We start from the raw sequence: 16708 nt of genomic DNA on the forward strand, positions 1-16708 counted from the left end.
TGTTTTATAACAAATATGTCGGACTGAGTTAAATTTGATTTTTTCCTATATAGAGGTGGTATTTCCTTGAAGCCCATGGCTATGCATACTCTTCTGCGGAGACCCAGATGTTCCCAGGTTTTGACAGCAGTTCGAGTGTATCTTTTTGAAAACAACATGTGAAGGTACTTACCTCTCCGTAGGCTTCATGTTTCTGTGGGGGAAAGGATAAAAATGGCAAATTAATTCAGCTAAATTTAAGGAAAAAACTGTCACTGCTCTTTCTCCCATATATATGATCAGTTCTTTCAGTGTCCTATGTTGGTCATAGATTCCAGCAGAGAACTTGAGCACCTTGAGGATCACAGCCCTCTGCCTGGTAAAGGCTTTGCCATCCAGGCTTTATGTTGTAAAGAGATGCCTATGTGGTTGTTCTCTGACAAAGAAACAAAAGTCAGCAAAAGATACGGTATATTTTATTGAGAATGGGTGTTGCCAGCACTGAACATCCCCATATTTCATTACTGTGGTCTTTGACAAGCGAAGCTATATAAACTGTAGGAGCACAAGAAGCAAAAGAAAAGGGTCAGAGCTCAGAGGTACAGGCCAGGGCATGTTTTGCCTGTATATTTGGCTCTCCAGATTTGCTGATTTGAATTTGTGGATTTGTTTAAAATGTCCTCTTTATGTGAAATGCCATATAATCGAGTTCAAAGCAGATGATGTGGATTTTATATTGCAGTGTAGATCCAGTCTTAGTCCTCCACTGTGACTCTGTGTCAATTTATACTGGAATTTGACCATAGAGTCATACTTGAGTGGCCTAGAGATTCCTAGAGAGAACTCACTCTAGGAATCTCTAGGTCCTCTAGTGCAACTCTATGATCAATTTTTAATGTTTTTTTATTTGTGGTTTTCTCTATCATATGGGTCTTAACCTCAGTGTATGTAGAGGGCTGACTGCGTAAGGAGTCCCCAGGTTTAATCTCTGGCATTTCATATGAGTTCTGGAAATAGTCTGGACTGCTACTACTAGCATTCTTTAAGTGAGGCACGTGAACATGTTGTTCTAGTTCACAGCTTTCTAAAGATTTCATGTTAGTGACACACTTTTTAGACGTGTATCATTGTATGGCGTTGTAATTCAGTTTTACTAGCACACCAAAGTTTAAAACAACCCATATAAGAGATATGGAGATATATATATATATATATATATATATATATATATATATATATATATATGTAATAACAAAATGTATTTGAACACAACATATCTCATGAAAACCTTTCATTTATATTTTTAAAATGTATAATAATTTGTAAGGTAATAACATACATTTCTAAGATTTTTGTTATTTCTTGTTACGTTCACATGACACACACTGCAGCAACACACTAAAGTGTCACGCCACACAATTTGGAAAGCTCTGGCCTAGTTAATGTACCTTTGCAGAGTTTGAGTTTTTGGATTACAGGCTACCCTGTTCCTCAGGACACCTTTCCCTGGAAGGCTACCAGTTACCTTTGCTGACATGGGAAAGAAAAACACAATCTAACTCCAAGTCAGCTAAAGTCAATATTCCAGCTTGACTCACTACACACCACAAAAAGCTTTGGAAAGTAGGTTAAATTGGGATGTATGAATCATCCCTGGATACACATATGAATATTCAAAAATTTGCTATGCCCACTGAAGAACATTATGGTGACCCCAAGCAAAGTTGCAACATTATATTAACTGATTCTTGGCTTTGAAACTTGAGTTTCTTTGGAAAATTCTAGTATATGTCTGGTGGGGGAGCTCTAGGGGCATCGTAATGTGGCTTCTGTGTATCAAGGCATTTCATGAAAAAGATATTAATTCACATAGACAGTCTTCTGAATGCAAGAAGTATTTGCGAAATGGGCAATCTTGCTCTTTCTCTATTTTTAATTTCTTTTATAGAATGAAAAAGAAGAAGAAATGAGGCCAGCCTACTCATTTAACACATCATATTTACTTTAGTAGCTTTGGGCCAATGTATTTATAGGTGAGCCATGTCAGTGGAAAAAATTACCCCAGAGTAATATAATTTGGAAAGTCAAAGGAGAGCTACTACACTGTTGAGATGCAACCTCTTAGTTTCTGTCTAGCATATCAATAATATAGCCTTTCTTTTTTCAGTGAAACGAGTTTTAGTTTAGCTACTCATTTAACCATTATCACCAGTTAAGAGTGCAGTTATGGTCTATTATAATGTGTACCTCTAATCAGAAACTGACAGTGATGTCTGGACAACTGGCATAGTGTGAAAATTTTGAAACCCAGTGGTAATCTTTGCTCCAAGTTTGGCTGGCACTCTCTCGCTAGTTATAATACTATCAAAACCAGACTTCAATAAATTGATTTTACTAATGTAAAGTTTAATTATAATATATAATTTCATACTGTCCTATTAAATGCTTATATAATGTTATATTTTAACTGTGTCCTCTCTCTCTCTCTCACACACACACACCCCGGGCAAGAATGCACTTAATCTTCTGTGGCAGGGATGGATCTTCAGATAACGACTTTCAGCTCACACAAATCCTTATCACTGAACAAGCTAAGTGGGAAATATGGGGGATGTAGACCAAAATGTCTGAAAGGAATACCTCTTCTGTGAGGCTCTCCACCTTTTAATGACTATTCTCTCTGTTGTCCACTAGGGATTGGGTGAGAAGCTTCCTCTTCCTCCAGTAGGATTTGGACAACCAATAGCCATAGGTGGCCAAAATCTGAGTAACCTCTTGTTCATAAAAGAGAGAGAGGCTATTTAATAGCATTATAAAAAGATTTAAAATCTTACCATAACTTGGATGATCCTATCAATGGTTTCAGTATCTACTTCGATGGTGTGTTTCTTTGTGGTGGCATAGTTGTTGCGGTAAAGTTCATGGGGGGAGCTGGCAATTTCACGGAGCCCCTGTTCATATATGTTCTGGCTGGGGGCTACAGCGAAGAGCTTGATCCCTGCCTCCCGGGCACGTTCAGCTTGGTGCTTCATCCCCCCACATGGGCTCCCCGTGACGTGGCCATCGGTGATTACAACTGCATAGTTAGTAATGCCTGGGGATGTATTGGCAAGTATCTGCGCAGTCATGTTGGAGAGAGCACAGTCTGTGAAAGTGCCTCGCCCGATATACTGAATGTTGTTCAATTTATCGAGGTATATTTCCTTGCTGTTGGTGAAATCGCTGTAGAAAATCACCACATCTGAAAAATGAAGTCCCGCAAATTGCCAAGTGATGGACACCTGGTTCTGGTATAATTCATTTTCCAGCCTAGTGATGAATTCTGGAACAAAGCGCTTGATGTGGTCCACCAGACTCTGGATGGGCACAGTCTGCAGGGCGATACTCTCAGACGTGTCAATCACAAAGTACACTCGGACGGGACAGTCGGTTTTATCTGAACAGGAAGAAAGCAAGAAAGAACGTGCTAAACAAATCTGGGTGCCACCCATTCAGCACTATGCTACCTGGGCTTGCCTGATATCATCACAAGGGAGAAAGGTAGACAATTGAGAGTCTGTGCCCTTCTCATTTCATTAGTATGTATAGCAGACAAGGGACTGGCTTAGGAAACCACAGATGTGAACATCAAGGTCAGCATGAACCTATTAGGTCTTTCTTCCTCTTATAGTCTGCTTGGAATACAGAAAGAATAATATTGATTTAAATTGGAGGGTTATGGTGAGAAATGTTGTTATAGGCTGATGTCCTGTTGGCTAGTCTCAACTAGAATAAATCTGGCCTAAATACCCTAAGATCCTGTATGATCTTGGAATCTAAGCAGGATCAATCCTCATTAGTATTTGGATGAGAGACTGCCAACAAATGCCAGGTGTTTTAGAGAAAAGAATTGACAAGACCACCTTTTGAGTATTTTTTGCTTAAGAAAGTCCTATGAAATTCCACAAGTCAACATCAGCCAACTGGCAATTTGAAAGCACCGAGTAAACTCATTAAATCAGTTGTTGAATGGTATGTCAACAGAAATGGATTCAATAATTTTTCTCTAGTTGGGACTAAAAGATGATTTAGGTGATAAACCGTGTGAAGTACTATGAACACTGAAATCTATATATATAAAAGAGTGATGGCATCATAGCAGCGGACAAAACAACAAAAGTAAACACCCCACAACCTCAAAAATTGACAGCACAACCCCTCATCCATGCCTCTAGGTTGATACAACAAAAAGAAAAGAAAAATAAAGTCCTAATTAGAGGGAGGGGAATAATAGTTTTTATCCAATTGCTGCCAGTTAGAAGGCTAAGCTCCACCCACTTGGTCTCCTAGCAACCTACTCAACCTAGGGGACAGGCACAGTTAGGCCTCACTTAGGCCTCTTCCACAGATTATCAGATTTTAACTGGATTATATGGCAGTGTAGACTCAAGGCCCTTCCAAACAGCTATATAACCCATTTAGAATCTTATCTGCTTTGAACTGGATTATCTTGACTCCACACTGCCATATAATCCACTTCAGTGTGCATACTAAACATAAAGACAACGATACAACAGACGTTCAATACCACCCCTACCTCAACAATTTCTCACCAACACCATCAGACAATGCCACAGCAACGCGTGGCCAGGCACAGCTAGTGGTATTATAATATTGATTCCTACATCTGGTTAGAACCAAATATTGGTGTCTACTTGTATCTGGGATGGCCAATCTCTCCAGAGATACGTTGTGACCATGAACGGTTTTCACTTATACACAGTATCATGGACAACTCTTAGGGAATTATTGAACAAAATATTCAGATATGATTCTTAAACAGGTATCAGATATAAAAGGGAAAAAAAACCCACGATGCTTAAAACTTATATCTTCTGTCCTGTATTTCTTATGTTCTACCAAGCATAAAATGGAGGTCTCCTTCCCAGCTCCTTGAGATCAGAGAGAAGCTGTTAGACCACATATAGGCGAAGTGGCTTACTTGTTCACAATACTCAACTTCACCTCTGGGGACAACTTTCTTAGACAGTTAAAAGTATAGTCTGAGCTACAAGAAAACTGACTTGATAAGGGCAGTAGTCTCTTGCATAGCCCGTAATCTCAGACATAACAACTGCACGAGGATACTATGCATGCCTCCTACCTCCCGGTCACTTATGGATTGGTACCATTCCTACTGTCTGCACATGTTAAGCAGATGCTCATGACAGGGTAACTATCAACAAAAAGGTTGTTGGATAAATGTCCCTCATTTATCTGTGTGCATAGGGACCTGGATTATCTTGTATAAATGTCCAGAAAAGAACTTAAGACAACATGATGGGATTCCATTCCAACATTTGTCAGATTAAGACCTGCTGAGCTGCATCAACGAGGCTGCTGTCCAGATTGCCTTTGAAGAGGGACAGAAGAATAATTTTGCTGGATGTGACCAAAGGTCTATTGGTTCAAACACACTCTTTCCCAAAATCCTCAGCCAGATACTGCAATGTGACCCACAGTAGAGGCTCTCCTTCATTTAGTGACAGGTCTTGGGTAGCAGTGAGGGACCAAGTGCCTCACTTTCCCCCTTTCTGAGCCACTGGCTATCTATAACCTTTCTGAACTAGCACCAAACACTGCAGCAGCAACAGCAAACAGAACCATAGTTAAATTATAGAGTGCCAGAAAAAGGATCTTCTTTTGTCTCCTGAAATTGCTGCCCAATATTTTTACTGATTGACCCTGAGTTAGAGAGGGCAGAAAAAATATTTCAAATAAATAATGCAATAAATATTTCTCCTCTTCCCTGCTTTACACAGAAATTTCCCCGTACACTAAGCATCTGAAAATGCTCCAGCCTTTCTTTGTAAAGGTGTCCCCAGAATATTTCATTTTCAACCTTTACCATTTCCCTTTTAAAATGGGCTAAACGGCTAGAAGGCACTTAACAACAACCAGAATTGAACACAGCGTTCCACACACATCTTCATGAAGGGGATAATAAAGGTTATACTGTAATAAAAATCAGGAGTGAGCAAGTCTGTCATTTCCACTTTCTTTTATGCTTTGCTGTTGTTAATCTCAAGGCCTTCCAGTGGAATTTGGAACTTTTTGTGAAATTGTATTCAACAAAGCAAAACAAAAATGTTGACAATTTGCTCCTCCTCCTCTTCCTATCTCATCTTTTTTCCTCTTTACATTCATTTATATTTTGTCTTCCATAGCATAGAAAGTGTTCCTTTCACTATTGCTGAGGCAGCCAACATTAATTTTTTTTTAATTAATTGCTCTTCCATGACTCCAAAGTCTTTTTTCTGGATTGTTGTTGTTTTGTGTCTTCTTTTGAATGTAGTTAAGAGTACTAGGTTCTACTTGGAAGTCTCTCTTCCAAATAGTACAAGGCCTGATCCTGCTTAGTTTTAGATCAGACAGGAAATGATGCCTTCAGGATATGTAGGGCTCTAGACTCATAGTCTAGATGGTCTGGGCTGTGGTGAAGCTGGTTAGCAGCCAGCTGCAATAAATCACTACTGACCTGGAGGTCATGAGTTCAAAGTCAGCCCGGGTTGGAGTAAGCTCCCGACCATTAATAGTCTAGCTTGCTGTTGACCTATGCATCCCGAAAGGCAGTTGCATCTGTCGAGTAGGAAATTTAGGTACCACTTTATGCGGGGAGGCTAATTTAACTAATCTATGAGACTATAAAACCTCCATCAGCAAGCGGAAGAATGAGGAAGTACTCCATCAAGGACTCGGTGTCACAAGTGGACAGTGAAGCGGCAGCTCTCTCTGTGGCCGGAATTGAGCATCCCCTCATGAAGCCAGAAGCTGGAATGTTAAATTGCATCTGTGTCTGTCTATATATGTCATATGTCTAATGGCATTGAATGTTTGCTATGTATATGTGCATTGTGATTTGCCCTTAATCCCCTTCGGGGTGAGAAGGGCGGAATATAAATACTGTAAAAAATAAATAGTAAATAGTCAATTTAGATGCTTTTAAAGAAACGGGGAGAAAGAACATGGTGGCTAGGCTGGGTCATAAAGTGCTGCCACATTGCCAATGCCAGAAACATACTCTACTGTCAACATGTATTTCTACACTTTTAATGTCAAAATTTGACTTATTAAATGTTCCAAAAGAATCTATCCAGAGTAAACAAAATGGCAAAGTATTTAAGTGACAAAGGACATAAGTAGCAAATACTGGGTGGATGAGGCCTCTATGACATTGTTGTTGTGTGCTTTCAAATTGTTTCTTACTTAAGGTGACCCTACTTTGGGATTTACTTGGACTGAGATTCCGAGAGGGGAATGGAGCCCTGATCACCAGAGCTGTAACTCAAGAGTTGCAGCTCAAAAAACTGCACAACCCTGATTTTCCACTACCTTATTGACAGGTAATATATGCAGATAGTCAGTCTGAACTACTATTTTTGTGCCAGGTAGTCAACACAATTAATTTACATGCCACAGATTCAGCAATTCACTGTCTTCACTACTATCACACAATAAGGCATTTTTTTCATGGGGTTTCGATTTTGCCTGAAAACTCAAGCTGACAGTCATCTAAATGTTGTTATTTTTCATCTAGCCAACACTGGTCTATGGCAACCATCTGAATGAGAGACCACCAAGATAATTGGTCATCAATAGCCTTGCTTATCTTTTGCAAACTCAGGGCTATTGGTTCCTTGATTTAACCAATCCACTTGTAATGTGACATATCTGGTAGGAATTAAAGGTGAACATTTGAATTTATAAAGATTAAGGGACGAAAGAAGCCTGAGCTACCTGCAACTATAGGGCTAACACAACACAGCTAAGCTTATCCATGTGATTACAGCTAACATATTTCTTAGAAACCCAATTTTTATGTGTTAATTTGTTCCCCACACAAATTAAGTAACCCACACAATACCAAATCTGGTAGCTAATAAAAAGCAAAATGTTATTTTGTCCAGCTTTTGAGAAACACATTGATTATGGCTTCCTAAAAAGTAAAAGAAAAAGGTTATTGGTTTGTATGAGGATCATTGCTGTCTTGCAATTGTAGGCAACTCAGAATTTCTATTAAATGTAAGCGGAGAAAAGGTGAAGGAAAGACACTGAAGCAAGGTAAGCTTTTTAACTGTGTTTTTACCTGCACAGGAAGATGCCCCGAGAATCACATCATCATCATTTTGAGCATGTAGGGGAATTAGAGTTGCGGAGAGCAGAACAGCTAAAAGGGCTTCTGAGAACATCTCAGCAATCGGGCTTTAAGTCCTGTGAAAAGAGAATCAATATAAAAATCACAAACTGTGTAATATTTCAATAATTTTTATTGTACTCTCAGCAATTTTTGTGGTTAGTCTGGATGACTGACTTTAATGTCAGGTTAGAAAATTTTAATCCCATGAATATTGATCTTGGACGCTGGAAAACTAAGGTTTGAATGACAGCTCAACCATGGGTGACCTTGGGCAAGTTATACTCTTTCACGGTGCATCCACATTAGAATGAATGTAGTTTGGCACCTCTTAACTGCCATGGCTTAATGCTATAGAATCCTAGGAGTCATCGTTTTGGTGAGGCACCTGAACTCTTTGGCATAAAAGGCTACAGATCTTGTAAAACTACAACTCCCATTATTCCAGAACAGGCATTCTCAAACTCCAGCTCTCCATTGAATAAGTTGGCTAGGGCTTCTGGGAATTGGAGGCCAAAACAGCTGGAGGGCTGGAGTTTGAGGATGCCTGTTCCAGAGCATTGAGACACAGCAGTTCAACTGATGTCAAACTGCATTGATTCTACAGTGTAGATGCACCCTTTTTTCTCAGAGAAAGACAAGACAAAACCCCTCTGAACAAATCTTGACAACAAAAACCTACAATAGTTACCATAAACTGGAGTTTATTTGAAAGCATTTGATAACAGCCACAAAAGAGAATGTGTTAAATTGTTTATGTATGGCTGATTTGTATTGTTTTTAAAATGTTGTGAGCTGCTTTGGGTCCCATTTAGGGAGAAAAGCGGGGTATAAAGATTTATTATTATTATTATTATTATTATTATTATTATTATTATTATTATTATTGTTATATCAAGTATAGAAAATGATTTTTTTTTTCAAAAAAAGGTGAGCTCTTCTTGGCTGTATTTATATCAAGAATTTGCAAGATTCATTCTTGGATGTCCAGATTGTTTTCGCATCAAGTTAGGTCACAGAATCCGTTGGCCATACTGTAGTGGTTCTCAACCAGTGAGTCCCCAGGTGTTTTGGCCTACAACTCCCAGAAATCCCAGCCAGTTTACCAGCTGTTAGGATTTTGGGGAGTTGAAGGCTAAAATATCTGGGGACCCCAGGTTGACAACCACCGCCATACTGGATCAAGCTGCCCAAGTATTGGTAAGGGAAGCAAAATGATGGTTGTGTATGGGAACCCACCCATATTTAATGAGATTAGTCAGATATGAGTGAATCTGTCTACGCTTGTGTTCTTCTCCTCATTATCCCACACTGTGAAGAAACTGTAATGCAATAAAACCCTCATATCCACAGATTCAATATCCACGGTTTCACTTAATCACATTCCTAAAAACATTCCCTCTCAGAAGTGTTTGTGTGCCACTACAGGTCCTCCAGTGTGATTTTATGGGATGACTCCAGCCCAAATATAGCCAAAATATAGGACTTACTTTTATTCAGTTTCTGGTTTCTATAGCGCATGCCTCAGAATGTGTCTTCCATGGATATAGAGAGGTTGTACTATATCGACATTGGTAGTTAAGGGAAAGAATGCCCAAGGGTTGGCACATTCACTACTCTCTAATTCTTTCATTGTTATATTGTGCCAATAAATAGTGCTTATCCATTTTAGCCATATGCTAGAGTGATTTCTTTGCACATGTGATCTCTGACACCTTTTCTTCTGTCAGGGATTTTGCTAGTTTGGCTGGGAAAGACCCAAGAAGACAGGATTATGCATCTGCTTCTTGTCAGGGATGACAGCAGAACCATTTTCCCCTCAAACGGCATAACTAGTTGCAATATGCTCAGGAAAGTTAAATTTTCCAGAATAAGACTGTTATGAACAGTCAGGGAAAAAGATCAATGCTTCTGGTTGCATTCGTGTTGTCTGAGTGACAAGGCAATGAGAAGATATGTCTCTTATAGCAATGCTGAAGGCTATAATACTAGTATAGCTTTTTCAGATGTAAGGTACATGGCAATGTTGTTGTTATTATTATTATTATTATTATTATTATTATTATTATTATTATTATTACTACTACTACATCACTTTTTCAGATGTAAGGTTCATGGCAATGTTCCTCTCATCTTTTCACAAAAACAGAGACTGTGACCCGGTTACTAGATATGGTAATCCTGTTTGGATGGCTGTGCCATTTTAGATACGTTTCATTGTTTAAGTAGTTTTCTCTCTAACTCTGTTTTTAAAAAGCTCCTGTTCTAGATTGGACAGTGTAAAGACCTATGGGGGAACATTCACACATGTAGTGTGACACAGGCAGCTCTTCACTTGGGCCCCTTCTACATTGTCCTATATTGATCCCAATCTGTTTTGAACTGGATTATATGAGTCTACACTGCCAGATAATCTGGGATCATATCCTGGGATATAGGGCAGTGTAGAAGAAGCCTTTGTCCCCCTTGTGTTAACCCCTGTGACTTGCTGCAGGGCCTACCAGTGAGCTTGCAGTGGAAAGTATCCATGTCTAATTCAAACATTTGATCCATTCTTATCAGATCCTTCTTATAACAAACAATTCCTCAATAGATTGTTTAAAAACTGGTTAAGGTTTCTTTAAAAGGCACTTTTCAGAAGGAAACCTAATTAGTAGAAACCAGCAAAGGGAAGCATGCTTAAGGACCACTAAACCTGCTGAAAAAAGGAATGCTTTTAAGGCACTGCCAATTATTCTATGAAATAAAATTTGAAAAATGTTCTGTTCCTGGTTTGAAGGTATTATTTCCTGTTTAAGTGTATGGTACTTACTTTGAAAGTAGTTGATATATTCCAGAAACCTCATTTTTGTGGCTGCCACAAATTATGTTGAATTGGTTGAGACTCGATGAGACGTTCACTGAAAAACTATAGCAAAATGTACTGCAGGATGTCCCGCAAAAACAAAGTTTTTGCAGTTTAATAAACTTTTTCCATGTTTTTATGATAGAACCAATTAGGAAATGACATTTATAACACATGAACAAAAATCATGTTACATAGTGTTAATTTATTGCTACGTGCTGTTGATTGGTTCAAAGCAATTTTCCAGTCAAACTTCTTCAGCCAAAAGCAGCTTGCAAACTACGTCCCTCTCCTCATGCTTGCTGTCTAAAATTCAAGAGAAACAAGGAAACGGGAATGATTCCAGTTGCCTGGAAGAATGAGGGAATACATTTTGGATCAGTCTCTTGGCCAGGAATGTACTGCATCTCCTCTCCTTCTGGGATGGCCTTTTCCTCACTACCTTCTCCCCTTCTTTGTCTCTTGAGCCTTTGCTCGTCGTGTTATGGGTGCTACAGTCCAGAAATATGTTTCCCCAATCCCTGTCAGAAAACATGATTGGGTTCTGCTCACCATCCTGTAAATCCTTTGGTTGGAACTGATCAGTGGGCCTTTACTTTCATTGAAACCTGGGACTTTGCAAACAACAAGTTGTCCCTACAAAGGACAAGGTTCTGGTGTACTCCGTCCATTGCTCCTCACTTGCTACTGCCATTTAGATTTGGCCAACATGTGTCTTGCCCAAGTTCCTCCAGTTTCCATGCTGTATATACACTGCCATATAATCCAGATTATTTATTTATTTATTTATTTATTTATTATTCAAATTTATATGCCGCCACTCCCCTAGGGCTCGGGGCGGCTTACAAGAACAGGCTAAAATCTAACAATTTAAAAACATCTTAAAAACATCTTAAAAACATCCCAAAAGCATCTTTTAAAAACATCAATAACAGAAATCAAAAGCCTGCCAAAACAGGTGTGTCTTACATGCCCTGCGAAAGGCTGATTATCAAAGTAAATAATCCACATTATCTTATTTGAAATGAATTATATGAGTCTACACTGCCATATAATCCAGTTCAAAGGAGATAATCTGTATTTTATATGGCAGTGTAGATGGGGCCCCAGCATTCACATTTGCAGACCTGGGTTAAGTTCCTGACATCTTTTCAACCTAGTTATTGTTTATTCGTTCAGTTGCTTCCAATTCTTCGTGACCTCATGGACCAGCCCATGCCAGAGCTCCCTGTCGGCTGTGGCCACCCCCAGCTCCTTCAAGGTCAAGCCAGTCCCTTCAAGGATACCATCCATCCAACTTGCCCTTGGTCGGCCCCTCTTCCCTTTCCCTTCCATTTTCCCCAGCATCAATCTCTTCTCCAAGCTTTCCTGTCTTCTCATTATGTGGCCAAAGTACTTCATCTTTGCCTCTAATATCCTTCTCTCCAGTGAGCAGCCAAGCATTATTTCCTAGAGGATGGACTGGTTTGATCTTCTTGCGGTCCAAGGCACTCTCAGAACTTTCCTCCAACACCACAGTTCAAAAGAGTCTATCTTCCTTCACTCAGCCTTCCTTATGGTCTTTTCAACCTTATTAGGCCAGTATCCCCTAAACTGCATTGCGTGTGCACTATGGAAACAATTTTCACTCAAATGAATTTCTTATGTTTATATTACTCTATCTGAGGAGCACTGGCAAGACTTCAGAGAAGTGGAGGCCTTAAAACATAGGTGACCAAACAGACCGCTGACAGGCAAATGTAATGCTCTTGTAGACATTTCTAAATAGCAAAAACATTAAAAATAAAATAAAATAATGAATTGCAATGAATGCCTAAAATGGAGATCCTACATGCAAGACCCCATCTACACTGCCATATAAAATCCAGATTATCTGCTTTGAACTGGATTATATGGCAGTGTAGATCCAGCCTTAGTGTTCCTGCCAAGATTTGGTGCTGACTTTTTCTTGATTTCCCTGACATTGCATATACAAATTCAAAGTCTCTTTCCAACTTCCCCAATATATGTTCCCCCAAATCCTATTTGTCTGAATGCTGCCCAAAAGCATATTACATGTTGCTTTTATTAAAAGTCTGATGCAACTTTTTACTGGGGCTTTACGATTCCTCAGATGTAGTTAATAATGTATCCACTAATGTCTGGGGGTTTTCGAATTGCAAACACCAAATCAAGGAAAGGAAAAAGAAAAATTAATATCTTTCTGGAAAAATCACACTGTTCATACTCCAAATCTATGTCACGGTAAATGGGGCCTTTTGTATCCACAAATTCTGTATCCATGGATTCAACCAGTAGTGGCTTGAAAATATTAAGAAAAAAATTCCAAAAGGCAAAACTTGATTTTAGCATTTTATACAACGAATGGCATTTCAATTTGCCTCTGTGTACAACGGAGCTTGAACATCCACAGATTTTGGTGTCTTAGGCCCCTTCTACACTGCCATTTAATCCAGATCAGGGGTCCCCAAACTAAGGCCCGGGGGCCGGATGCGGCCCTCCAAGGTCATTTACCTGCCCCCCGCCCGCAGTTTTATAATATAATATTCTTATATCAGTTTTAATAATATAATATATTGTATATACATATAATATTGATAGTAATATTATGTTATACAATATAATACTAATAGTAATACCATGTAATAATATTAATTATATGTTATATATTACATATAATATTACAGTATAGTGGTATAGTTCAATATAGTAATATATAATGCTAATATTGTGCTATGCTAATAATATAATATATTGTATGTACATGCTCTGAGTCCCCTTCAGGGTGAGAAGGGTGGGATATAAATGTAGTAAATATATGCAGGAAATATATAATTAATTTTAGACTTTGGACACTTTCCACTGAAATCCTGATAGGATTATGTAAGTTAAAAAATTTTTCATTTTTAAATATTGTATTGTTCTTTCATTGTTGTTGTTGCTATTTTGCACTACAAATAAGACATGTACAGTGTGCATAGGCATTTGTTCATATTTTTTTTCCAAATGATAATTTGGCCCCTCAACCGTCTGGAGGATTGTGGACTGGCCCTCTGCTTCAAAAGTTTGAGGACCCCTGATCCAGATTATCAAAGCAGATAATCCCCATGATTTGCTTTAAACGCATGATCTGAGTCTATGCTGCCATATAATCCAGTTCAAAGCAGGTAAACTGGATTTTATATGGCAGTGTAGGAGGGGCCATAGTATGCACACACACCCCACTGGGCAACAGAACTGTAAAGAGAGGTGTCAAGTCGAGTGGGCCCTCTGTATCCATGCATTCAACCATCCACATCTTCAAAATATTTTTTAATACTCCAACAACCAACCTTGATTTTGCCATTTTGTATGAGGGATGCCATTTACAACACCATAATATATTTGGTCCTGAACCAAGTCCAGCAGATACCAAGGGCCCACTGTAGTTTCATTTTGCAACAAAGGCCCCATCTACACTGCCATATAATTCAGATTACCAAATCAGATAACTGAACTGGATTATATGAGTCTACACTGCCATAAAATTCAGTTCAAAGCAGACAATCTGGATTTTATATGGCAGTGTAGTTGGGGCCGAAGAGGAACAAAACCAGGCATGGCACCAGAATTCTTGCAATGGGTCTTCTGTCTGACCTTTTTTCACGCCATAACACTGGAGAACACATTATCCCTGATTAGTGAATTGCTGGAAACATGCAATCCACTTCTGGGAAATCATCGTATGCTATTCAGACATGCTTTAGTTTAGAGGAAACTAAAAATCGACAGCAGTGAAAGACTCCTGGGGGGAAAAACTCCAATGTTAGGATAACAATATTAGAGAGAGGATAATATATATGAGCAGTGGATGTTTTCTGGCCACATCGACTCCAGTTCCCTTGCAAGCATCTCATTCCACCCTCAAACTTTCACAAAAACGAATGCTACTAGCTGGGCTGTAGGTGGTCTGTTGAAAGTGATATTTCCTCTAGAGCAGGCATGGGCAAACTTGGGCCCTCCAGGTGTTTTGGACTTCAACTCCCACAATTCCTGACAGCCTACCGGCTGTCAGGAACTGTGGGAGTTGAAGTCCAAAACACCTGGAGGGCCCAAGTTTGCCCATGCCTGGTGTAGACACTCATCCAGTTCAACCATATGAGAAAAACTGCTGAGAATGGGTTGTTGTATGTTTTCCGGGCTATATGGCCATGTTCCAGAAGTATTCTCTCCTGACGTATCACCCACATCTATGGCAGGTATCCTCAGAGGTAGTGAGGCACCTCACTACCTCTGAGGATGCCTGCTACATATGTGGGCGAAACGTCAGGAGAGAATGCTTCTGGAACATGGCCATACAGCCTGGAAAACATACAACAACCCTATGATCCTGGCCACGAAAGCCTTCGACAACATACTGCTAAGAATGGTTCAGAGGCAACCTGTGTTGCTAGTCAAAGAGGTAGCAATGGAAGTAAAGTCCATCTCTATCTGTGGCCTGAATTACAAGAGCATTTCACACCAGAGCTCAGAAGTAGCAAGGACGCAAGATGCTAACCTCTCCTTAGAAACATCTCTTGACAAAGTGGCTACAAGTCCATCCCTGGATCCCACCTACACTGCAGTTTGAAATTGCAGTATCACATAATGAAGCTCAATAAAACTGCACTATATGCTGTCCATATACAGTGGATGCCCCAAAAGCCAATGCATGTCCCAATAGTACAGAAAGTCCAAGCAAGAGAAGGAAGGGCTGGGTGAACAGAGTCCCTTACCTGTCGATCAAGGAGGTCATCCAGGCTTCTTGGAGGGGATTCTTTGGGTTTCAAGCGGGACACTGCTGCCTTTCCCTCGATTTTGGAGGGAGGAGAAGGACCCACTCGGGTGTGGCAGAGGCTCCTCCAGCTGCAGGGCTCCGCAACTTCTCTGGCAGGAAAAGCTACTGCCTACTTTATAATTCCCCTCCTTCCCAGGCGAGTTTTCAGCCGGGATGCAGCTCCTGTGCGGGCCGCGCGGTGTCGCTGTGGGACCACCAAACTGGCGAAGGTGGGGCGCCCAGGTCCCGGCCAGACTTTCCCCCGAATCCGATTGAAGCTGGGCGGTGGAGGGAGGGAAGGAGGGAGGACGTTGCAACCTGGGTTTGCAGCCAAGATGGGAAAAGGCACCCCTTGGAAAGGGATCAGGAGCGGAACTCTGTGACAAGCAAGGCCGCGCTGCTTACATTAGCCGAAGCCTGCCTGCTACTAAGTTGAATTTCCTTTCTGAACTGACCGGTTAGGACTGTTCAAAGAGGAAGCCTCTGATTTCAGCACAATTCTCTCCTTCTGTAGTTTTCTTCCAGAGTATCTTATTGCTAAAGGTCCTCGCCTCCAAATAAGGATTCTTGCAGACTTAGATCCCATCGACACTGCCATATACAATCCAGATTTTCTGCTTTGAACTGGATTAATTGAGTCTACACTGGCATATAATTCAATTCAAAGCAGATAATCTGGAGATGGAAGGAACGACCAACATTGCCATATAATTCAGATACTATGCAAAACTTATATATATACAGTAGAGTCTCACTTATCCAACATAAACGGGCCGGCAGAACGTTGGATAAGCGAATATGTTGGATAATAAGGAGAGATTAAGGAGAAGCCTATTAAACATCAAATTAGGTTATGATTTTACAAATTAAGCACCAAAACATCATGTTATACAACAAATTTGACAGAAAAAGTAGT

At 39.9% G+C, this 16708-nt stretch overlaps 1 protein-coding gene across 3 annotated transcripts in view; it reads right to left on the minus strand.

The window, feature by feature from the left end:
• col6a2 (collagen type VI alpha 2 chain) overlaps positions 1-15943 on the minus strand; it is a 64636-nt gene extending 48693 nt beyond the window's left edge. The window contains exons 1-4 of one of the 3 annotated variants that reach the window (XM_062959525.1): positions 15752-15939; positions 8105-8229; positions 2814-3415; positions 173-193 (exon numbers count right to left, since the gene is read on the minus strand). In XM_062959525.1, coding sequence (XP_062815595.1) covers positions 173-193; positions 2814-3415; positions 8105-8207 — 726 coding nt within the window. In that variant the 5' untranslated portion in view covers positions 8208-8229; positions 15752-15939. Of the gene's footprint in view, positions 1-172; positions 194-2813; positions 3416-8104; positions 8230-15751 lie in introns of all 3 variants that reach the window. The other 2 variants (XM_003215203.4, XM_008114549.3) reach the window with 2 other exon arrangements.
• Between the last annotated feature and the right edge of the window lie 765 nt (positions 15944-16708).

The sequence above is a fragment of the Anolis carolinensis genome, chromosome 1 (genome assembly GCF_035594765.1).
Source record: "Anolis carolinensis isolate JA03-04 chromosome 1, rAnoCar3.1.pri, whole genome shotgun sequence".
NCBI classification, from domain to species: Eukaryota; Metazoa; Chordata; class Lepidosauria; order Squamata; family Dactyloidae; genus Anolis; species Anolis carolinensis.